The 17,607-nt window shown below is 53.9% G+C and overlaps 1 protein-coding gene across 1 annotated transcript; it reads right to left on the bottom strand.

The window, feature by feature from the left end:
- Positions 1 to 1,185: 1,185 nt before the first annotated feature.
- Znf653 (zinc finger protein 653) lies at positions 1,186 to 17,525 on the bottom strand. The gene is made up of 9 exons (XM_027955125.3): positions 17,227 to 17,525; positions 13,103 to 13,146; positions 10,961 to 11,176; positions 4,732 to 5,343; positions 4,418 to 4,598; positions 4,208 to 4,319; positions 3,090 to 3,204; positions 2,083 to 2,182; positions 1,186 to 1,900 (listed from the first exon to the last, which is right to left on the bottom strand). The coding sequence occupies exons 1-9, from the start codon at positions 17,523 to 17,525 to the stop codon at positions 1,723 to 1,725; spliced, it is 1,857 nt and encodes a 618-aa protein (XP_027810926.1). The 3' UTR covers positions 1,186 to 1,722.
- Between the last annotated feature and the right edge of the window lie 82 nt (positions 17,526 to 17,607).

The following is a 17,607-nucleotide window of genomic DNA, read 5'->3' as shown; positions in this document are numbered from 1 at the left end:
CCTTTGGTGCGTGGGTACACTTGCGTGTTTACGTCGGGGCGGCAGCAAGGTGCAGAAGCTAGCCTTCATTGGGGTGGGGCAGGGAGCCTCCGAGCGAGACTTCAGTACCACAGACAGCGGTCCCACGGCTGTTTCGAGGGTGATGCTGGCAGGTAGCAGAGACCCCAGTACCGGAGATTCGCAGCCCCCACCTTTTCCTTGTTTGTATATGCACCTTTAGGCTCCAGACTGTCAGAATGCCATCAGTAAGCAGAGCCTAATTTGACCAATCAGGAATGGCCCTCGAGAGAACCAATTGTTGGAAGATGCCCTAGAGATTGAGCCAATGAGAGAGCGCGCACCAGAGGGTGCTGCCACGCTGATGGAGAGGGCAGGCCAATCACAGTGGCCCGCGCAATCCGGGTGGTGGCAGTGCAGGTCCCCTTGGGCTTGCTGGGACGACTTGGCTGCCAACGCTGGGGACGCCAAGCGATGGCTGCTTTCCCACCCAGTGCTCCTCTCGGCTCTTGTCGGATAGGAAGCGGTGCAGGCAATGGGGGTACTCCGGGGCGCATAGACCCGATTGCGGTTCCCATGGAAACTGCTGGCTCCCGCCGTACAGGGAGAAAAAAGGGGACTAGTTTGAGGGGGGTGAGAGGATTCGCGGGGGCAGCCTCAGCAGGACTTGCTCTTCCTCGCCACTTCCCGTGCCAAGATAAAGTAGACCTGCGTCCAACGCAGAAACTGAGGCACAGGTGCGGCCCAGCCGGGGCCAATCTGCTCGTGGCGCCACAGGGCTCCCAAGGGCACGTGCCCGGGTTCGCAGCAGCCGTCCCCTGAGTCACGTGGTGGCAGCCACCAGGGCCTACGCAGCTCGCGCGCCACCTGGCGGCAACGCTTCATTCCCCATTGCTCCCAGAGGTGGTTTCAGCAACATCCTCAGGGAAATGGGGCCAAGGCAGGCACCCAATTGCTGCCAACTCCCTTTTCCCCGTGGTTATCTTATCTGGGAACAAGCAGAGCGAGTTATTCCCCGGAGCTTTGCATTGGCCGGCTTGATATTTACCTCTCCTAGTTTTCTTCCTAGTCTATGGGCAACTACCACCTTCTCAGGGAGGCCCTCCCCGACCACCCACCTAAACAGCACGCCAGGACACCAACACATCACTCCATTTTCTGCATGGCGCTTGTCACTAGCTGTACATGTTTCATTTGGGGGGTTTACTAAACACGTTCCCAGCTCCTCCTGAGGGTGGATGGGGAATGAGTGTTCCATGATAGACATTAGGAGGAGGCACCAGGATTCTGAGTCCTGGGAAATGCCTGGTGACCTCCAAGGTCCCCCAGGCCCAGGGAACGAGTAGGAGCTGAGGCTCAAAGGAAAGGGTCCTCTAGGGTGTGTAGGGACATCTCCCTAACCCGGCCTTGCTCAGGAAGAGACCAGGTAGGTTGGAGAGAGAGGGCCCCCTCAATCATCCAGACCTAGGGGAAGGGCATCTCCCTTCTCGCACTTTAATCTTTCTCTGCTCTCGACACATAGTTCAGGTAGCGCAGCCCCAGGCACCAGCTCTAGAGGGGGTTGGGGCGGGTGGGGACCTGCCCAGGGGGCCCAGCCCTGGGAGGGGGTGGGGGCGCCTCCTTCCGGCCTGCGGTCTGGGCGCCCCGCGGCTGTCCAGGCCCAGACAGGCCCGAGTGCAATGTCCGAGTGGACGAATAAATAGGGGCGGTCAGTGGTCGAGTATGTCAGGTAGGCTTATGGTCCGGGTGGCTTTTAAGCGTGTGGAACTTGACGCTGTCAAGCTTCTCAAAGCGCTTCCCGCATCGCTCGCACGTGAAATTGTATTGAACCTCAGCCGTGTGCTTCTTCATGTGCCAGTTGAGCGAGGCGCGCTGCCTGCACTGGTAGCCGCAGATCTCACACCTGGCGAAAAGTAAGTAACCGGTGGGTCAGCGGGTGGGACTAGGGGGGCTGGCAGCCTACAGAAAGGGGAGGTGCGGTTCCGGTGGTAGCACAGGTGGAACTGCATGGAGGGAAAGCCTGTGGATGCCACCAGGTAGGCTCCCCAACCTCCCAGACCCTTTAGGGGACAGCCTGTCACTCACTGCAGGGGCGTTTCACCCGTGTGTGTGCGCCGGTGAACCTCCAGGTGGTTCTTCCTCTTGAAGGACTTGCCACAGGTCTCGCAGGTGAACTCACGGACACCTGGGGACAGCAGAGATGTGACTGAGGATGCTGCCACTGGGAAGGGGGTGGGGCAAGCCGGTTTCACCCAGTGCTGACAGGCCCAACCCCATGGCTTCCCAGGGCTCAAAAAATGTCAACCTATAATGACAGCAAATGATATGAAGTGGCAGCTCATCACCCAGTCACAGGCCCAAGCACAGCTGGGGTTCAAACTTTGGTCTCTAAGGGGCACAGGATGCAAAATGTCAAGATGGATCTGAATTTGTCCCCAGTGTTTGAACTTTGGGTAATTTCACATAAAAACCCAAAATTGTGGCTTCTCAAAATATTGGGGGCTCTGAACCTCAGAGCTGTGCCCTCCAGCTTCCCCAGCCATACAGAAGTATCAAATCTTGCCCTGGGGTAAACCCGGAATTCCAGTCCTAGACTCTGCCCAACTCTCCTCCCTCCTGTGGCCTGGGTGGCCCCACTGGCTCCCATCTATGACCTGGGGTGCTGCTATAGGACACACCTGGAGGAGAGATGGTGGTATCACCTTTGGTGTTTAGTATTTCTGAAATATTGGCTTTTATTTTTTTAAGCAACTTGGGTTTTTCAGGGTGGGGGCAGTGATTAAAAAAAAAAAAAAAAAAACTACTGTGATATGGCAGGCATTCTGAGGACTCATCAGAAGTTGGTTCACTGTCCCTGCTCCACCCCGAAGTCCTGCATGAAATCTTGTCAAGGGCCTGAGCAGAAAAGTCAGGTCCTGCCTGGCCCACCTCTATCACTATGGTTCAGCTTACTGAGCACATGGAGGCTCCAAGAGGGGTAGTCCTGTGTCTGAGGCACTAGTGCTGGGGTTTAACCTTGGCTGCTCCAGCCCTGGCTCCCAGGTCCCTGCCTGTGTCCCCAGCTGGTCCTGCCAGCTGGCCCAGGGCCTGACCTGAATGGATGATCATGTGTCGCCGCAGGTGATTGGATAAATAGAACTTCTTGCCACAGCCAGGGTGAGGGCACACTTTGGTCTTCCCTTTCCGGTGCACGAGGTTGACATGGTTCTGGGGGCAAGAGGGGCAGGAATGGGTGCTGGGCCCACCTTAGGGCCTCCTGAAGGTAGGGGGAAAAGAGGGCTGCTGGGAGGTAGGCAGGATCAGCTTAGGCAGCTAAGAGGGAAGGGTGCTCTTGCCCAGCTTCCAGACTGCTACAGGTACACATGGGACACACAGCAGGTTTACCAAACACCTGCTGTGCCAGGCTCTGGACTGGAATATCCATTAACCCTGGGAAGGGCCTGGTGACCATCAGCTCAGTTATAGACAGGGAAACGGAGGCTGCAGAGGCTCAGTGGTTGGACACATGTCTCAGAGGTGGGAGTGGAAGGACTAGGATGGAATCCAGGGCTATCATGTGCTATGCTGTCCCTGGGCATTTAATTCATTCATTCCTTTGTTCTTTCATTTTTTTTAAACTCACTAGATGGTCTTATACACAGTAGGTGTTCAGTTCATGCTTAATGAGGACATGGCTTGGCAAATCCAAAGGTCTACTAATCCTGCCTTCTATGCCAGGTGTGGGGATATGACAAAACCCCATCTCTGCCGTCAGGGTTCCAAATCCAGTCTCCAGCGGGCAAACTACAGATCCAACCTCCTGGTGGTACACTGACCCAAGTCTCCCAGGCCTGACTGGCCCTGGGGGCTGGAATGGCTTGCTGATGGAGAGCCACGGGGAGGAAGCACACGGAGCTAAGAACAAGAGCATGGCCAGGGCAAGGCGGGAGGAGTTCAGGAGGTCAGGAGAGGAGGAACTGTGAGCAGACAGTTATGCCTTATCTCTGTGGGAAGAGATAGCCGAGGCGGTGAGGGGTCTGACAAGGTATCAGGATGCACAGAGGATTTGAAGGAAGCTCCTGAGACCAGTTGGGGCCAGATGGGCTCATGAAGATGAATCACAGGCCAGTGGCACACAGCAGGGCCCTCCATGAACCACTTGCCCAGACCAGCACACAGGTAGCCAGACACAGGAACAGGCCCACCAGCCTGCCCTGGGTGGTGGCCTCACCTGGAAGCTGCCGAGGGCCACGTAGACCTGGCTGCAGCCCTCATATGGACAGTGGAACATCTCAAGCAGGCCGTCGGCGTCCATCACCCGGGACCGCTTGCTCCGCCGCCTCCTAGAGAGGGAAGGGGCCCTTGGTGTCAGAATGCCAAGCCCAGGCAGACCGTGAGCCACTTCTTGCCCTTGTGCCCACCCATCCAACTCAGCACCCACTTCTCAGGCTCCTTGGGGATCTCGTAGATGATGGCCGACATGTCACTGCCGTCTAGCTCCTCCCCATCTGCTTCTGCCTCAGGCTCTGCACTCTCAGGCACGGTCGCCACCAGCTCTGCCAGCTCTGTGGCCACAGGCTCCTCCTTCTCCTCCTTTTTGAGCATGTATAGATCCTCCTTCTCTACGGGGTGGACACAGGGCGGTGTCCATGGGGGGCTAAGGCTGTCTAGAAGCCCTTCTCCAGGGCCACTCCTTCCCCTCCCCCTCCAGGTCCCACCCGATCCCTGCCAGAGGCCAAAGTGGGCCCTCCAGACCTTTCTTGGTCTCGATGCCAGCTATGGAGGTGGTGTCCATGGTGCTGGGCTGGCTGCCCTCAGGCTCTGTCTGGGTGTAGGCTGCCACACCCTCCATCATGGCACAGGGCACCTCCTCGCCCAGGCCACTGCTTGGGGCGCTGCTGCCCGAAGCCACGTTGAGGTGGATGCCCTCGGCCGTGAGGGTGTTGTATCCAGGGCCCGCGATGATGATCACCTGGGAGCCGGGCACCATGCCTGGCACAGGGCAGCTGGCTACTACCTCGCCCAGTGCCTCCTGGGGCACATTCTCAAAGAGGGCGCCGGGGCCAGTACCCACTTGCACAGGTACTGGCACACACACCACTGTCTCGAGGGCTTCAGACCCACTGCCTGCAGGGTTGGGGCACAATGGGGTGCCCTGCTCAGCCAGGCTTTCCACGTGGTGGACGTCGAAGGGGATGTGCACACCTTCCTGAGTGATAAGCCCACTGCTGCCCACTGGGCTGGTGGGGGTGACTGCTGCTGCAGCTGCTGAAGCCTTGGCTGGCTGGCTCTCTGGGGGCTCCTCAGAGTCGGAGCCTGAGCCAGAGCTGGGGGAGTCAGAGCTGCCAGCCACCTGGCCATTGCCCGCTGTGATGAGAGAAGAAAGGAGGCAGTTACGATGGTGGCAGCAGCAGCAGCAGCTAGTATTTGTTGAAGGGCCACCAGGGGCAGGGCACTGTAACCCTCTCTCTCACTGCCAAAAAACAGTGGTCATTTATCAATTGCCACTGTCCCTGGCTGCACCAAGGCACCTGACTCAACTGACCACCCCAGCTTCTCTGATGTGCTGTCCTCCCTGGGCCTCTAGCTCTACATCCTTGTTTTCTGGGCTACCCTGGCAGCTCCTTCCTAGTCTCTTCGGCTCATTCATGTCTTGAAGGCCCAAGCCAGGGCCTCATCCCAGCCCTCAGCTCATCCCCAGGTCTCACCCAGGCTGATGGTATTAAATGCCACTCTATTCTCCACACTAACTGGTTTAATTCATTACTTTCATTCCAGCACTTTAATACAATTTGGACACTGTCTACCTGGAGATAGCCTCAAATCACACAAGTTAAGGGCTCTGTCCCACAAGACTGTCCCAACTTCCAAGGCCAGTTGCAAGTCCTGGGCCACTCTGCATGTCTGACCAACCAACTGTGATCAAGGGGTTCCTATGACTTCTTCAGGTTTAATAATTTGCTAGAATGACTCAAAGAACTCAGAAAAGTACTCTACTTATCACTACAAGCTTCTTATAAAGGATACAACTCAACCATAGTCAAACGGAAGAGAGGCATTGAGGAGGGGCACAGAGTTCCACGCCCTGTCTGAGGACACCCCTCAGAGCTGGTGATCTGTACATCAAGCGGGGAGCTCCCAGAAACTCACTCTTCAGGGTTTTTTAATGACCTGACCTCCAGCTCCTGCAGTTTGGGGAGTGGGGCTGAGAGTTCCCACTTCTGATCCTAAGTTTGGTCTTTTGGGTAACCCCATCCAGAAGATATGTAGGGGCCCACCCTGAATCACTTCATTAACATAGATTCCGGGGTGTTCCAAAGGGGCTCTTTGTGAATAACAAAAACCTCTATCACTCAGGAAATTCAAAGGGTTTTGGAAGCTCTATTAAAAGGGCTGAAGGGGCTGGGTTTGTGGCTCAGTGGTAGAGTGCTCGTCTAGCATGCATGAGGCACTGGGTTCGATCCTCAGCACCACATAAATGTAAAATAAAGATATTGTGTCCACCTAAAACTAAAAAATAAATATGTAAAAAGGGGGGCTGGGAACATAGCTCAGTGGTAGAGCACTTGCCTAGATTGCCAGAGGCCCTAGGTTCCATCCTAGGACTGAGAAGGAAGGAAGGAAAGAAGGAAGGAAGGGAGGGAGGGAAGGAAGGAAGGAAAGGAAGGAAGGAAGGAAGGAAGGAAAGAAAGAAAAGAAAGAAAGAAAGAGGAGAGAGAGAGAGAGAGAGAGAGAGAAAATAAATCAATAACCAGGGAACCAAATCAGAGGATTAGTTCCAGGACACCTCCGTAGATACCGGAATATCAGAACTGGAGGATTCTTAAGTCTTTTACATAAAATGGCATAATATTTGCACAGACCTATGCACATCCTCCCATAGACTTCAAATCATCTCTAGATTACCCATGACACCTAATATGATATAAATGATTCCTGGTTGGGTGAACCCATGGATAAGGAACCTACTGATATGGAGGGCACCCACTTGCACAGGTACTGGCATGCACACCATACATGTTTTTATACAACCATGTAGGGCCTGATGACTCCACGTGCACCCTGGACCTCCCTGTGGAATTCTAGGCTTGCACCTCACAGCTCCCTGGGGAGCTCTCGCAGGCATCTGACTCAGCTCAGCAACTCTGGGCTCTTCCTTACTGGATCTTCCCTCCAAAAGAGCCTGTGCTGCTCATGTGTGTGCCTCTCAGAGGGTGATAGCTCTGTCTCTCCTGGTACTCAGCCAAAGTCCTGGGCTAACCTTGACTTCTCTCTCACACCCACTTCCAATCTGTCAGCAAAACCTGTTGGCACTGCATCCAAAAGTCATCTGTCCACAGCCCAAATGCTTCTCCTCCCCCCTCTGCAAATGCTGGTTATGGCTCCAATCATCCCTGGACAGGACCAGAGTAGTCCCTTCTCTTTGGTCCCCTGGTTCCAGAGAACCCACTCATCACTTCTTGTGGATAAGCCAGCTGTTCCCAAACCTAGCTCTTCTTCTTAAAACCTGGGTGGACTATATCTCTCAGCATCCCTTGCAGCATGTCAATGTAGCCCATTGGCTGGTTCCAGCAAGGGAACAGAAGTAGATGTGATCTCTCAGGGCCCAGCCCCTACCTGTCTGTCCTGATCAGCCAGCCAGGACCCAGAAGGAGGCTAAAGACACAAGATAGAAGAACCTACATGCTCAGCATGGTGGCACATGCCTGTAATCCCAGTGGCTCAGAAGACTGAGGCAGGAGGATCTTGAGTTTGAGGTCAGCCTCAGCAACATAGTGAGGTCCTAAGCAACATAGAGGCTGAGTATGTGGCTCAGTGGTTAAGCAACCCTGAGTTCAAATCCTGGTATCAGGAAAAAAAAATAATAATCTGGGTCCCCATGTGGAAGGCAGAGCCTATGGATTGGGGCACTGGGCTTTGTGTGAAGCAACCAACGTATGCCTGTTTCAGCAGCTGGCATCTGTCAATCAAAATCCTGACTCACTTGATGGAGCAGTCGAAGCCCTTACTATGGCTACACACCTTGCACTATCACATGCCCCTTCCCCATTACCTCCTCTCCAGATGCCCCACTAGCTCCTCAGAGACACTAGCCAAGTTCCTGTCTCAGGGCCTTTGCACTTGTCATTCCTTCTGCCTGAATTCCCTTCTCTCAGATACACGAGAAGGCTCCCTCCCTCATGTCTATCAGACCTTTCATCCAGTGATGTTTCAGGGAGGCTCTCTGGACCATCTTGTCTCAAAAAGCCCCTTTTTGCTCCTTTCTTTTTTCCCAAAACACCTACCACCTTCAAGTATATTCTATATTTTATTTACTTATCTTGTTTATGGTCTGCTATTCCTCTGCAATGTAAATATCTCAAAAAAGAGGTCCCTGGGCAGGGCACATTTGAATCAAAGAACTACTTTTAGACCAGCACTGTGATGAAGGCAGGGGCCAACATCTTAGCCAGGGAAACTAGGAATGAGAAAAACAAATGACTGCCGCCTCGGTCACACATCCCCCCCTCCCCCATTTGGTGCTAGGGATCTAACCCAGGGGTGCTTTACCACTGAGCTACATCCCCAGCCCTTTTTGTTTGTTTTTGTTTTTTAATTTTGAAACAGGGCCTCACTAAGTTGCTGAGGCTGGTCTCAGAACATGCAGTTCTGTCTCAGCCTCCCATGTCGCTGGGATTACAGGCATGTGCCACCATGCATGGCACCTCGTTAGTCTTGTGACACAGTTGGGGCATGTTGTTTGGAGACCATGGGTCCTACAGCCCTAGGGTCATGTAGAAAGTACAGACTTCCCAGGTTAGAGCAGTGCCTGCCTCTAGCTAGGTGGGCACAGCGCTCATGTAACCTCTCTGTCCTGGGGATTGCTGTGGCACCTGCTTTGAAAGAGCATTTGGGGTATTAATGAGAAGACATACGTACAGGGTTTCAACAGAAGAGGGCTCAAAGAGGGCACCGAGTGTTCTTTGTCTGTTTTTTGCAGTGCTGAGATGGAACCCAGGGCTTTGAGCATGCGAGGCAAGTACTCTACCACTGAGCTACAGTCCCCAGACCTTTTCATTTGGGGAACAGGGTGTTGCTAAGTTGTCCCGGCTGGTCTTGAACTTGAGATCTTCCTGCCTCAGTTTCCCAAGTACCTAGGATTACAGGCACGTGCCTCTACACCTGACTAGAGATGGAGAAAACTTCTCAGAGGTGGGGCCTACCAGGAGGTCTTTCAGTTACTGGGGGCATGCCCTGCAGGAGACTGTGGGATGCCGCCGGCACCTTCCTTGATCTCTTTTGCTCCCTGGCCATCAGGTGAGTGATTCTGTTCTGCCACACACTCCTGCCACTGCCATCCAGACCCCACCAGAGGTCTGAAATCAGGGTCAGCCTGACGCTGAACAAGAACCTCTCAAGCTGTGTGTGTGTGTAAGGCGTAATGACCCCCTACTCTTCATGAGTAGGTCACCTCATGTACTGGTTACACATGGGCATTGAGACACCCAACCCGAACCCAGGCCACTCCTGACGGCCCAGGCCTGACAGCAAGCTGGGGAGAGAGGGTTTCAGCCTCTCCTGCTGTCCTCACATCTGCAGCACCCCCTGAAGGAGGGGGCAGTCACCAAGAAAGCTGGGGGCAGGGCCAGGAAACGCATCTGGTACACCTAACTCTGAAGTCCAGCTTAAGTCCAATGCTGAACCTCTCTCCAGATAATAAAAGCATTAGTGACAGAAATAGCCACGCAACCCTGACTTCCCACAGCCCAGGCAGTAGGTCTCCTGACTTACTCATAGGTGGCAGGGACACCAAGCAGAGCAGGTAGGGGGTACTGCTGGGGGAGCAGGGTTGGGATACGGACAAGGTCACTTCTCTCACGATGCCCTTAGCAGATGTGGCTAATGGATCACAGTGCTCATTCCTATGAGCCCAGATCTGGCAGTTACAATAGGTTTGGGGAAGGAGGGGCTCCTCTGGGTACCACCCCACCCCAGCCTGACACATCGCCAGATGGGCCAGTCACGTTACTCCTGGGGTCCAGGGTTCATCGACCATGAAGCAGGGTTGTGAAGGGCTGGAGGGATGATTCAGGGCGGCAGAGGGCAGGGTTGGAATGAGCACATCGAGGGGGCTCTGACCGGCAGAGGAGGGTGGCATGCTGGTCATGAGCACAGGACACCCGCAAGCTGGGAGCCTGGCCGCTGCACAGTGGGATGACCGTGGGCGTGGGTGCCCACCAGGAACACCTCTCACCCCCAGCTTCCTCCTGGCCAGCTGGGATGCCACCTGCTCTGTGATGCCTGCCAGCACGAATCAGCCCTGATGATTGACCCCACCCTCAGCCCCGGCAGGTGCCTGGCAGTGGGCCCCATGCTCCTCTCACAGCCCCACCAAGCCCTGGAGGCAGCAGGCTCCTTTGCCGCTCATGGGGTCTCCTCTGCTCCCCACATGGCCAACTGGGCCTTCCACACTGAGTCCCTCCTGGCCCAGTAGGACCAATGTGGGACAGAAAAAGAGGGGAGGGAGAGGGGCAGGGACTAAGAGCTGGGGAGGGAGGTGGAAGGAGACAGAGAGAGCAGGCTCAGGAGGGGAGAGGGAAGCAAAGAGAGTGAGGGGGAGAGAAAATGGGAACCCTGGCAAGACTGAGGGAAAGAGAATGAGCCAGAGTGACAAATTTGAGTCACAGAAAATAAAAAAGGTGCTAGAGGCCAGGAGGGCACCATCCACCTTGCCAAGCTGAGCCTGTGCCCAGAACCCGGGTTCCACTGAAGCTGCCCAGCCAGGTCAAGTGGGGACCATCTCTTCTACTTAGGCTCTGCAAGGACTCAACAAATCTCTGAAGGGCTCAACCAAGTCACTGTCCCTGAAGCTAGTGCCAGTGCGGCTGCTGTTACATTTGTGACACTGAAGTGAGGCTGGAGGGCAGCCCAGGTCCATACCCAGGAGGGACTGCAGAGTCCCCAAATGCCACAGTCACCATGTACCCTCGCCCTGAGGACCCACCTTTGTCACTTTCGGGGTCCGAGTCACTGAGGGGCTTCAGCGGGGAGTGCAGGTCCTGGAAGTAGCGGTGGCCGGCTTCACACTGCCACACTGCTGTGGTGTACAGGCCAAAGGTGGGGTCCAGCTCGGCAAGGTGTGGCTCATATGGGCAGCGGTGCTTGTGGTCCTCATACCAGATCACCACGTTCTTCAGGCAGTTCACGTTGCGTCGCCGCCCTGCAGAGAAAGGGCCCAGGACAGGCATGAGCAGCCATGCCCACTGTCCACAGGGACCCGGGGCACTATGCCTTCATGGGCTGGAATACCCTCATAAGCCCTGCACCCAGTTTACAGGGAAGGAAACTGAGGCTCAGAGGCAAGAACCCTAGAGATGACAGGGATTGGCCAGAGACTCTTCACTGGTTAAGTGGAGCCATGTGCCCAATGGAGCCCAGCATGTAGTAGGTACATAGTAATCGTTAGCTGCCTGGTACTGTAATCATTCTCATCAATACTTGGCCCTAGAACCCAGCAGTCCCTGGGCAGTGGTCTCCTTGGCTCGTGCCTGTCCCTCCTCCACAGCCACCAGAAGGCACCTGATTAGAGCACCCCTCTCTCAGAATCCACTGTGGCTGCCCTCACTGGGGTAAAAGCAAACATCCACCCTATGACCCACAAGGCCCTATACCATCTGCTCAGTCACACCCCCTCTCTCAGCTCCTCCCACTCCTATCTCTCCCCTCCATCCACTTAGTCTCCTAGCTACTCCTTAAATGAGCTTGGTGTGGGCCTGGCCCAGGGCCTTTGCAAGGACCATGCCATCTTTTTCCAGAGACCTGCCTTGCTCCCTTTCTCTCCACTCAGGTTTCTCACCAAATGTGCCCTCCTCTGAGAGGCCACCCCACACCCAGGTTACTGAAGCCAATCCCTCCCAACTCCCAGTACTGGGGCTGGAACCCAGGGCTGTGTAAATCCTAGCCTAGCCAAATTTACTTGTTTCTCTTTTTCTCCTGAGAGCACCTAGAGACTGTCTAGGGTTACTTGTTTGAAGGTCCCTGGTCTGACTCCCTCACTAGAATGTCAGCTTCTCAAAAGCAGAGACATTTATCTGTTTTGTTCCCGCGGGTCTCCACAGGGTCAGGTGCTCTGTAGTGCTCTGCAAACATTTGCTGGATAAGAGGGTGCTGCGAGGGGGTTATCATGTGGGGCCAGAAGGCCTGGGTTCCAATCCCAGCTTTGCCACTTCCTAGCTGGGTGATTTCGGCCAAATGACTTGACTTCTCTAAATCCTAGTTGCCTCCTCTGGACCAGGGGAGAATAAGAATTCTAGCTGGCTATGATGGCACAATCCTATAATCCCAGTGACTTGGGAAGCTGACACATGAGAATCATAAGTTGGAGACTAATCTCAGCAATTTAGCAAGACCCTCAGCAACTCGGTAAGACCTTGTCTCAAAATAAAAAATAAAAAAGGCTGGGGTTATGGCTTGATGGTAGAGTGATCCTGGATTTAATGCCCTGTGTTAACAAAAATAGATAAAGAAATAAAGAAGAATCCCATCTCTGAGGGCTTCCAGGGAGGACAGAGGAAGCAAAGACATCTATGCAGCACCGAACAGGGCTTGATACACAAAGTGTGCCCGAGATGAGACCTGCAACTAGGGTGATGGTCCAGGACTCCTGGCCAGTAGGATGGAGGTGTGACCCCTAACTTTGGGATCAGGAGATGAGGCGGCGGCCCAGAAGAGATCCTTAGGCCTAGAGATTACACCCAGGGTCTCCAAGTCAGTGGCAATCCCTAACCCTTTAGGATTTCAAGGTCATAGTCTCAGCTCAGCCCCACCTCCAGAGAATGGAGAGAAGTGTGTGGGGGGGGAGGGGGGCGCTCACTGCTACCCTAGGTTCTCCCTTGGACTTCTGGCCTTCACCCTGATGGACATAACCTGAGACCCACAGTCCCAGGGTTTGGAGGTCATACTAGGTTCAGACTCCTACCAACTTGTGGCCAGCAGGCAGGAGGGCTGAGCTCCAGGCTCTGTCCCGCCTCACTCTACTGTGGGCTGGCACATAACGCACCCTGAGGTTTAGATAAGCTGTCCCCTCTGCTTGGCTCTCCCTGGCACGTGTCCCTTTCCTCCCCACCTTGGCTACAGCTCCACTTACTTTTTTTCCGCTTTGGCTTTTTGGGGACTTGCTCCCAAGGCTTCCTGCAACAGAGAGAGGCAATATGGGTAAACGCGGATCAAGGCTGGGCCATGCCCTGACAGCTGCTAAGAAATGACAGCAACTCGTCTGGCTCTAGGTAGAATGTGAGCTTCTGTTCACCTGCCCAACTCCAGCACCATGTCAGCAGGCGCCTGGCTTGGGCTCCCTCCTCCACTGACACCTGCCCTTGGAGGGAGGTCTGATATCATCACTCATCTCACACACAGGGAAATTGAGGCTCAGAGGGGTGAGGCCATCTGTCCTGGGTCCCACAGTCAGGAAATGGGAAGGGGAAACAGAAAGTTGGTGTGTCAGGCAGAGTTCCAAGAGAACTCTCAGGGTGCCTGTCTTGGGGAGCCCTGTACAGTAGGCTCTCTGTGTGTGTGTGGGTTCCGCATTCTTGGATTCAACCAAGGATGGAAAATATTTGGAAAAACATTGCATCTATATTGAACAGGTACAGACTTTATTCTCTAATACAGTTTAACTATATACATGGCATTTATATTGTACTAGGTTTTCTAAGTCATCTAGAGATGATTTATAGTCTATGGGAAGATGTGCATAAGTTCTATGCAAATACTACACCATTTTATTTAAGGGACTTGAACATTTAAGGATTTTGGTACCTACTAGGGGTCCTGGAAACAATCCCTGTGGATACCACGTAAAGACACTCTCATCCTCTCCCCTTGAGGTGGGCAGGTCTGTGGGTATGATAGGATGCCTCTCATGGGTAGGTAACTTGGAATTAAAAGAGGAAATATGGTTAATCAGGGGAAGCCTTCAAAGAGTCTAAGCCCTGCTGCAGTCAACAATGGAAAGATGGGGACAGGAGGGGGCCCATGGAGGTACCATATGGCAAGGACCCAAGAGTGGCTTCTAAGACTGAGTGATCACAGCTGACAGCCAGCAAGACAGCAAAGACCTCAGTCCTATTATCACAAAGAAACAAATTCTTCCAGTGACACGAAGCAGTCTGGAGGGAGACCTTTCCCTAGAGTACTTCCAGGTGAGGTCACAGCTGGTGGATACCTTGATTTCAGTGAGACCCTGAACAGAGGAGCCAGTGCCCGGCTCCTGATCCTCAGAAAGTCCAGATGATAGATTTGTGCGATTTTAACAGCTAAATTTGAGGCACTTGTTTTGCAGCAATAGGACTCAGAGCTGCTCAGGACCCATGCTGCCCCTGGAGTCCTGGTAGAAGAGTGTCAGACCCAGCTGGACGACTGCTTTGGACCTTCCTAGCCTGCTCTGCAAGGGCCCCAGGCTGCCCTCCACAGTCTGCTCCTGCAGACAGCTTGGGTTCACCTGCCTGCTGACCATCACACTTAGGTTGAAGCCCAATGACTGTGCTCTAAAGCCTTGGGGACCCAAGGTAAGGCCGGGGGGGCCCCATAGCTTCCTGCACAAGGATAGCTGCCAGACCTTCCAGGCAGGTTCCTGACCCCATATGGGTCACCCTACTGTCACCTAGCACCTGGTTTATAAATTGAAGGCCAGTACCTTGCAGCCAGTCTATCTGAGTCTCTGGGGGCCCTCATCTCCCTTCCTCCCACTCCACCTGCCTCCTTGTTCTTTTTTTTTTTTTTTTAAAGATAGCCTTTTTAATATTTATTTTTTAGGTGTAGATGGACACAACACAATACCTTTATTTTTATGTGGTGCTGAGGATTGAACCCGGGTCCTGCCCGTGCTGGGCGAGCGCTCTACCTGCCTCCTTGTTCTTCCTCTTCTATATCACAGCAGCAGGCTCCATGACCTTGGGCAAGTGACATCCCCTCTCTGTATTCACCTGCAGCATAGGATCCTAACAGCACTTTTCTCTTGAGGTTGGCTGCTTTCCTGGTCTCTATTTCCCATGCTCACCCCTACAGCCTCGGTGTAAGGCGCTGTTAAAAATGTTGGGCTGGGGGGTGGTGTAGCTCAGTGGTAGAGTATCTAACTAGGATATGTGAGGCTCCCTGGGTTTAATTCCCAGAGACAAAAAAAAAAAAAAAGTTTTTTATTTTCTTCAATATAAAAACTCACACAGAAAAAATTAGAGTGCCCTCTTTGGACCTACAACCAGCTTGAACTGTCAACTCTTGGCCAACCTTATTTCGATTCATACTTCACCCGTTCTTTCTGCCACATACACCCTGAACAGCGCTTCTTTTAGAATATAAGCCAGACCATGTCACTTCTCTGTTGAAATTCCCTTGCTTAAGGAGAGCAAAAATTCCTGCCAGGGCTCTCCTCATTGGGAGGAGAGTCTGGAGTCCTCTCCAAGGCCTGCCAAGGCACTGCAAGACTAGTCACATCATCTCTCTGTCTTTGACTTCTCTTCTGCAGGACCTTTGCACTTGCTATTCCCTCCGCTCAACACTCTTCCCTGGGATATGTGCATGGCTCCTCTCTCAGGTCTTTTACTCAAAGCTATCTTCTCAGAGTGGCCCACCCTCAGGCCCTATTTAAACTTCCAACTTAGGGGCTAGTGGGATGGCTCAGTGGTAGAGCACTTGCCTAGTATGTGTGAGACCCTCAGTTCAATTCTCAGGACAACAAAAATAAATAAATAAAATAAACTTCTAACTCACACTTGTGATTTCTTTTTTCCTATACTGTGCAATTTGTTTATTATTTTCTTTTTTGTGGTACTGGTGATTGAGCACCAAGGTGCTCTACCACTGAGCCACATCGCAAGCCCTATTTATTTATTTTAAATATTTATTTTTTTGTTTTAGGTGGACACAATATCTTTATTTATTTTTATGTGGTGCTAAGGATTGAACCCAGTGCCTCGCACATGCCAGGCCAGCGCGTTACCACTTGAGCCACATCCCCAGCCCCCTTTTTATTTTTTTATTCTGAGACAGGTCTAAGTTGCTTGGGGCCTCACTAAATTGCCAAGGGTGGCCTGGAACTTACCATCCTCCTGCCCCAGCCTCCTGAGTCACTGTGAGTACAGCATATGCCACTGCACCCAGCCTTGTTTCTTGTCTGTAGTAGACAAGCCACTGCATAAGCCATTCCCTCTGTCCAGTAGAATATCAGCTTCATGAAGCATGCATTTTTGTTACTGCTCCTAGCATTTCTGAACATACTCTTGGGCATAAAAAGTCTTGCCACCCTAGGGAGGGGGCGAGTACAATTCAGCAGGATTTGATTGATTCTTAACCCTCAGGAACATGCTCTAGACAAACATGCATATGGGTGAAAGTGAAAACCAGAGCAGAACATTTCACTGACTGCGATTTTTTTCGCAATAAAAACAGGAATAGATATCTTCATCATAACAGCTAATATACTGCCAGGCGCTGTTCTGAGTTCTTTGCACATTTTAACTCACTTAATTGTCACATTAGCCTATAAGGCAGGAAGGGAAAAACTCCATTCGCTCTTTCTCAAGTTTGAGATTTTGCAAATCTCTCCCTCCACTTCACTAGCTATTTCAGGATTTCCCCTTCACTTGAGTCTTTCAGGGCTGAAATGCTCCCCAGGAAACAGAAGGAGTAGTTGTCCCCAGGAACCAGAAGGTGTAGATGGGGGGGGGGGGCCTAGGGTTGAGGGGATGGGGTCATATTTAATCCCATTTGGGACACCAGGACCTCTTGAGCGGAAGAGCAGGATGTTCCAGGATGTCCAGAACCCAGCCGCGGGTGTGGGTTTTCGGAAAACGTGACCACAGTTCCCAAGGCCCAGCGGGAACCTGGAGCCCGAGCGAGGCCTCCAGGGGAGGGAGCGCTCTTGCAGGGATTGGGTAGTTAGAACGCCTGGAGGTGCGGCTCATCCTAGGATTGGGCAGCCAGAGCTTGAGAGGGCGGGACCGAGCGACCAGAAGGCGGGTGGAAAGGCTGGGAGCATCTTAGGATTGGGCAGCAGGAGCCATGGGAGGCGGAGCCGCGAGCCCAGCGGGTGGCGGCACCAGTAGTCCGGGACCCAGACCAGCAGTTTGGCCCCTGGGCGGAGCTCGCAGGTGCCGGGGGCGTGGCCTTGAGCCGGAGCAGGCGGGGCCAAGCTCCGCGGGGGATGGGGGCGTCTCCTTCCTCCCTCGCTCGCTTGCTCGCTCCCTCCCCCTCCCTCCGGACGGGCCCCCTTACCCGTGGCGGCCGCTTCGCTGGCCGCGCTCCAGCGAGATGAGGTAGGCGGCGAGCTTGGCGTCGCTCCAGCCGCTGCGGCGCCGCAGGTCCACCCAGGGCCCGTGCGCCTCGCCCAGGTACACGCGCCGCACGTCGTACTTCTTCCGGGACTCCAGCCGCCGCCGGGCTCGGTCCGACTCCGTAAGCCGCGGTCGGCCCCGCGCCTTGCGGCCCGCCGCTCCCTCCTCAGCCGCCGCCTCCCCGCCTGCGCCCGCCTCAGCCTCCGCCTCCGCCTCGGGCTCCGGCGCCCGCTCCGCCATCCCCCCCACCCTAGTTACCAGCCTCCCCCGTTGTTAGGAGCCCGACCGGAAGTGGCGCACATCTTCGGCGCCACCGGGAAAT

This window comes from Marmota flaviventris, chromosome 1 (assembly GCF_047511675.1).
Source record: "Marmota flaviventris isolate mMarFla1 chromosome 1, mMarFla1.hap1, whole genome shotgun sequence".
Classification (NCBI taxonomy): Eukaryota; Metazoa; Chordata; class Mammalia; order Rodentia; family Sciuridae; genus Marmota; species Marmota flaviventris.
This window is presented reverse-complemented; position numbering and strand designations above follow the sequence as displayed.